The following is a 6,144-nucleotide window of genomic DNA, read 5'->3' on the forward strand; positions in this document are numbered from 1 at the left end:
AACAATGGTTGCAGGAACGGAGGTTGGCGGCCAGCGACGTCTCTAGCAAGAGAGTGGCACCCGTCGGAGCTGTATAACGCGTGATTTAAGGGAGTAGTCTGGCAAACCGGGCGGAGTCACAGATCGTCCCACGTAATGTGCGCAAAGGCTTACGCAACGGCTGAGTCCGCGACGGACGACGGAGCGGTCCGGCGGGCTACAGCCACGACCGAGCCGAGCCGTGCGCTGAGAGTTTGTCGACGCAGGCCACGACCGCTGGTGTCTGCCGCCGAAGTGCAGGTCATGGCGCGGCCGCCCTCCGACGCGCCGCCAGGCGTCAGCTAGCTAGAGAGATGGACATGTGATCGCGACTACTAGAGCGCCGCGTCCCACTGCTGTAGCACGGTATGCACATACTTTTTACTCCACGTCCCCGTACCCATAATCCGTTGGGTATGCGGCTAGTCGATAGTCCTGCATGTTGATAGATTTGCTGTACGTCGGTGTGCCTATTCACCGTGATTGGCACACGTTCCTTTTGCGAGTTCATGAAAATCACACAAGGAGCCGTCGACGCAACCGCACTTGAAATCTTTGATCGGCGTGCTCGCGTCACAGGCCGAGCACATCGACGCCGGCGACGACGACAAGCACCGCGCTCGCGCCGGCCAGCGCGAAGAGGATGTAGGCGGCAGTGATCGCGTCCTGGCCGAGCACGCGCTGCTGCGGCTTCTTGCGCTTGCCGCTCGTGTCGTTGATGATCACCGAGTCTTTGCCTGTCCCGAAGGACTCTCCGAAGGCAATGCGCCGCCAAAACTCGATCGTCGCCCACACAAAGGGGACGGAGCCAATGATGAACACGACCGTGTCCTCGGGCGTGATCCCTCGCGGCTCAAACGTCTGCAGCGCCGGATCGGTCTTGGCGTATGCCTCGACATACGCCGCACCTCGCAGCGTCGAATCGACGGCGGCCTCGGCGGCGCTCGCCATGGAACACATGAGAGCGGCGACGGCGGCAGCTGCAGGAGCGCGCTGGCACTGAGCAGCAGGCTTCCGCCGGTGAGCAGCATAGGTGAGCGCACACGCTGTCGTGCGACGCAGCTGCGGCTGCGGCGGGGCGGCTGCGCGACGACCTGGGTGGCCGGCTGGCGCGACAGCGCTGCTCGTGTGCGCAGTGCGTGACTGCGTGAGGCGCAGGCACTGCGCCCCCTGTGGCGACCTGACCAGCACGCTCCCTGCGCCGGCGAAGAGGAGTGCAACTAGTGTCTGCCCCAAGCAGCTGCCCGACATAGGATTCCTACTCGTGCAACGTGGACAGTTTATAAGAATTTGCAAACCCGGAGAATCGGCGAGGCACTGCGAAGGCTCTCTCCCCCCTCGCTTTTGCAAAATCCTGCAAAGGTGGGGACGTGTCTGTCCTCGACCCAGCCCTAGCTTGGGATGTCCGTTGTATTTATTTATTTATTTAGCACTGCGAAGGCTGCGAAGGGAGATAGAAAGAGGCAGACGACCAAGGGTTAGGGTGGGCGACGGCTAGCCCCACACTCTTCTCCTTAAAATCCCTGTGAAAAAAAATCCCTGTGTGGTGGCGGCGTGCCGTCCTCCCATCCCTCCCTTGCTTAGGTGTGTCTGTTTTCTTTCTTTGAAGAGGTAGGCGCCCGAGGATGGGCGACGGCTAGCACCACACCTCTTGCAGCTTTGTGGTGGCGGCTTGCCGTCCACCCTCGTTTCCTTCTTTCTTTCTTTCTTTCCTAGCTAGCGTGCGAAATCCCTTTGTGGTGTGTGTGGTGTCTTTTCCACGGTTCTTTGTGATGCCCAGTGTCGTGCGAGACAAACCGTGGTAAAATTCGTTGCGGTTCAAGCGCCGCTTTTTTCGTCGGTCGGCACACTTTTTTTTTTGTATCGCGCGCCTTGCGGGGGGGGCGCGGAAAAGAGGAACCTCTTAGCGCCATCGCCACGGTGCTGCATGCAGCGCCGGGCGACGACGGCTTACCGCCTCCCGGTCCCCCTCACACTCGATGGATAACTCTGGCCACACTCCACACGATATATATATATATGAAGATGCTCGCGCTCGCCTTCGCCGCTGCCAGCGCCTTCGCCCCGTCCTGCCAGGAGGCGGCAATTTCGGAGGGGAACTGCGCGAGCGGGCTTCGCATGCGCTGCCCGGCTGCGCTGCCTCCGGCCAAAGCGATCCCAGGCGTGCCGCTACTCGTGGAGGATCTCTCGGACAGAGTGCATGAGGGCGACGGGCTCCCCACCTACGCCGTAAGTGTGCTCTACCACGAGTGGCCGGGGCACGTGCGTTCGCCCATCAAGCAGTACGACCAGAGTGGCATGCTGTGCGTGAAGCGGGGCCAGATTCGGCTCGTGCTGCAAGGCGCAGCTGGCAAGTTAGCGAAAACTGGCGAGTGCCTCTTGCTGCCGCAGGAGCCTCTGAGCGTGGTCAGCTCAGACTCGCCCGCTCAGTTCTTCCTCTACACCGCCAGCCCGGGCTACCTGGAGGTGGACGGGAGAATCTGCGAGCCTTCGTCACAGTGGAGTCTCGGCATCGTCGGATGCCCCACATGCTCCGAAGTTCACGAGCAGCAATGCAAGACGTATGCAACGTGCGCAGGGCACTCGAACGCCACCGTTTCCCCTGATTCGTGTGAGTACGAGTGCGTAATCAACGGCGAGCCGGCGCCCACAGTGCAGTGGCTCGTGCCGACAACCGCCCGCTCGGACAATGCTGGCAAGGTCGTTGCAATGGAGCCCTCGTATCCTGTGCAGGGCGGTCACTCGGGGGACATGCTCGACTTCTACGCCGTCTTGGGATCCGGTCGCAATACCCTCCCGGGCGACAACCACCGCCTCTACGCGGAGAGGACGACCCGCATTCCTTTCACGCGCGCGCTCGTGCACACCCACGACTGGACGGGTGTTACTTGCGTGCAGCAGGGAGAGATGACGCTTCTGCTCGACATGGTGGAGCCGGTGACAGTGCGCGAGAGCGGATGCTACTGGATGCCTGCAGGACGCTATATGACGGGGATGAACACCGGGAACGTCACGGCACTAATGTGGGACATGTACGCTGTTCCTGCGGAGACTCAGGAGGCGCTACACCACGATCGATTTGCTACCTATCGATTCTCGCGCCGCTTCGAAGGATGCGGAAGAAGACGACATTTGCCGTGCGGAAGGCGGCGTGCTCGTCGACGGGGCGACCGTCCGCCCGCTCTCCCCCAAGGAGCGCTTCAACCAGAGCGCTTCGCTTGTGCGCCGCATCAAGGAGATTTGCGATCTCACCGCCGGCACGCTTGAGCCCTTACTGGCGCCATACCCCGCGTGCGAGTGCATCGGGCAATTCGACGAGACGGGAAGTGTGGAGTGGGCGCTCTGACAGACCACACAGGGGCCCCGACACATATCGACCCCGATGAGCGTGCCCGCCGACCCTCCGCGTGCGCGTCCCCACACTTTAAATAGAGGTAGGGGCGCGAGACCGAGGCGCCCACTGCCAAACACCTTCCTGCGCTGTGCACGCTCACGAACTGTCTGCTGCGTGTTACCGCAGCCGCGCGCAAGTGGAGAGAGAGATAGACGTGGAGGGGCGTTGCGCGCGCTGTGCGCCTCTGTGGCCTGTATAAGCTGCTGTATAAAGTGTATACAATGTGTGTCGTGCGCTGCTCGCGGCTCGCCCACGGGTGCTAACCTTATGTCGCTGTCGGCTTGTCACGTTGCACTTCGCCATTTGTTCTCTTGTGCGTGTTGTTGCGTGTGCGTGTTTGCGAGGTGTGGATTTCTCGGAAGTCGGATATCCTCTCGCTCTCCGCAGCTCCCTCACAGCTCACACAGCGAGTTTACGCATATATTACGGCTCTGTGCATCCAATTCTCGGTCAGGTGTAGTGGATCACCTTAAAATCCTGGATTAATTCCTGAGCCCACCCAGCCCCACCAGACGGGTGGCGCGAGGCGCCCGGGCCACTTTTTAGCGCCTCCCGAGCCTCCCGGCGCCTCCGGTGGCCTCCTGAGCCCTCTCCCACAGCCTCTCTCGGCGACGTGGGGAGCGTCTGCCGTCCACGGCTCGCATCGGCTCTTCCAGCGGCTCCACGCTTGCCGCCCGTGGCGCCCGCGCCACGCACTGCCACGCGGCCGCTCGAGAGAGCGGTCGACGCCCATACTGCTGGGCGTGGCGCTCTATCGGTCGACGCTTCGGCGTCGCTGCTTGGCGGGGGACCCGTGCCTCGACGCGGCGGCGCGGCCGAGTACGGCTCGGTGGCTCAGCGCGTCGCCACGGATGAGATGCGTTCCTGCATGTAGGGGGAAGCTCCAAGAATGTTTCGTTCTACTTGCAGGAGAGGTCCAAGCAATTCGAGTGACTGCATGGCTCTTCGCGTCGAGAGGGATGCGTCCAAGATAATGACTTGGTTAATCGGAAGCGCCGTGTCTTGCGGCACGTGTTGTGACAAACTAGCCGCTATTAAAGAAAATGGGAATGTTATCTAGTTAAGGCAACAACCCGAGCGACACCTCAGATAGACTCTCACTGAGAGACCACCTCAAACAGAGACAGACCTTAGACAAATAAGAGACAGGGACACACACACACACATACACGCGCGCGGTGTACCCGCTGCGTACGTCATGCGCCTGAGCCTATCTCTACTCGCATGCGTCCTCAAACCTGCCCGCACGCGAGGTCGTACTCGCTGCGGGCGAGGTAGAAGAGGCCGCCCTCCTCCTTCGCCCACTTGAGCTCTGGCACGGCGAGCAGGTGCGTCGCGGCGACGCGGTTTTGCTCGCTCGGCCAAGCCTTGAAGATGGCAAACTCGTCGTTGAGCTCGTGCAAGTTGACCCACTCGACTGGCACCGAGTAGTGGTTCTTGACCAGCGTCGTCGGGCCGCACGTGATCGTCGACTCGTTCTTCTCCTCCGGGCCGCGCGCCGTCGCGAACCACGTCGTCTCGCCGTCGGCCGTCTCGTCGTCCTGGCCGGGGTGAGGAGGGGTGAGTGGATAGGGCGGCGCGCAGAGCGAGGGGTGGGCAGAGGTGCGCCTCGTCGCCCGGCATGCAGACCACCGTGCCCTTTCCGATGGTCTTGCGGTATTCGCGCGGCGTCCTCGCCACCGCCGCCGCCGCCGCCCCCGCCGTCGCCGTCGCCTGGCGCGTTTGGCGGCGGCCGCCGCCGCCACCCCCGCCGCCGCCGCCGCCACCGCCGCCGCCACCGCCGCCGCCGCCGCCCCCGCCGCCGCCCGAAGACGTCGGGCAGACCTTGCCTAGGCTCAGCTGGCCGGTCCAGCCGACGTGGATGCAGGACCCCCCCGGCGGCGGCGAGCAGTAGCAGCCCAGGCGCGAGCGGGCGAACGAGAAGCCGTTGTTGGAGGCGACCGCCGCCGTCGTCATGCCGCCCTCGTAGTGCTTGGACGCCATCAAGTCGGGCACCTTGTCGGCGGCGAGCTCGAGCAACGGCCGCTTGGCCCAGACTGCCAGCCGCCTGCTCCAGCTGGAGGGACAGCGGCGCGTCCGGCGACACGGAGGCGGAGGCGACGACGAGCAGCTCCATCAGGCGGCCGTCCGCCTGCTTGGAGTCGAGCTGCCCGCTCCTCGTCCTGCCATCCTCCTCGATGACCGCATCGGCCGCCCAGCCCGCGGAGGCCAGCTGCTCTCCCACTGCGACCACCGCCTCTTCCGACGTCCGCCGCTGCTTGAGATCGTAGCGTCGGTCGGTCCTGTCGCGCATCTCCTCCTCGGGCGAGTAAGCCGGCTCGGCGGCGAGGGCAATCGGAGCGCCGCGATGCTCCGAGCCGCCCGGGCTCACCTTGGAGCGAACAGGCCGGCTCGGAGGTGGCGAGGCTGGCTGGGACGGGCCGGCAGCGTCGGAGGCGGTCGTGGGTAGCGACACGTACTTGGCGCAGTCGGCGAACTTGCCGTCGCAGGCCCGTCTGGCAGCTCGGCAATTGGCACAGGCGACGCTCGGACGCCCACGTTTCGACTGCTCCGGCTGCATGGACGCCGACGCGGATAGGCGGTCCGAGCGGTATCGGGGTGGCTCAGGAGTCACTCACCCAGTCGGACGCGAGGACCGCCGGCTCGGAATAATTTTCCGGTGCCCCAGTCGGCTTGCAGGCGTGAGAGTCGGAGGACGAGCCTCTCACGGTGAACCTTCTTTTCTAGACCGG

General features: G+C 63.8%; 2 protein-coding genes across 2 annotated transcripts; one reads left to right on the forward strand and one right to left on the reverse strand.

Annotated features, from left to right (window-relative positions):
• Positions 1-2,037: 2,037 nt before the first annotated feature.
• On the forward strand, positions 2,038-3,364 carry EMIHUDRAFT_244373 (hypothetical protein; the record flags this gene model as incomplete). Its single annotated transcript, XM_005769537.1, has 2 exons — positions 2,038-3,050; positions 3,076-3,364. 2 exons carry the CDS (start codon positions 2,038-2,040, stop codon positions 3,362-3,364), a joined length of 1,302 nt encoding a protein of 433 aa, XP_005769594.1.
• Positions 3,365-4,644: 1,280 nt separating this feature from the next.
• EMIHUDRAFT_118700 (hypothetical protein) lies at positions 4,645-5,972 on the reverse strand (the record flags this gene model as incomplete). Its single annotated transcript, XM_005769538.1, has 2 exons — positions 4,645-5,020; positions 5,479-5,972. The coding sequence occupies 2 exons, from the start codon at positions 5,970-5,972 to the stop codon at positions 4,645-4,647; spliced, it is 870 nt and encodes a 289-aa protein (XP_005769595.1).
• Between the last annotated feature and the right edge of the window lie 172 nt (positions 5,973-6,144).

Source organism: Emiliania huxleyi (genome assembly GCF_000372725.1).
Source record: "Emiliania huxleyi CCMP1516 unplaced genomic scaffold EMIHUscaffold_418, whole genome shotgun sequence".
NCBI lineage: Eukaryota > Haptophyta > Isochrysidales > Noelaerhabdaceae > Emiliania > Emiliania huxleyi.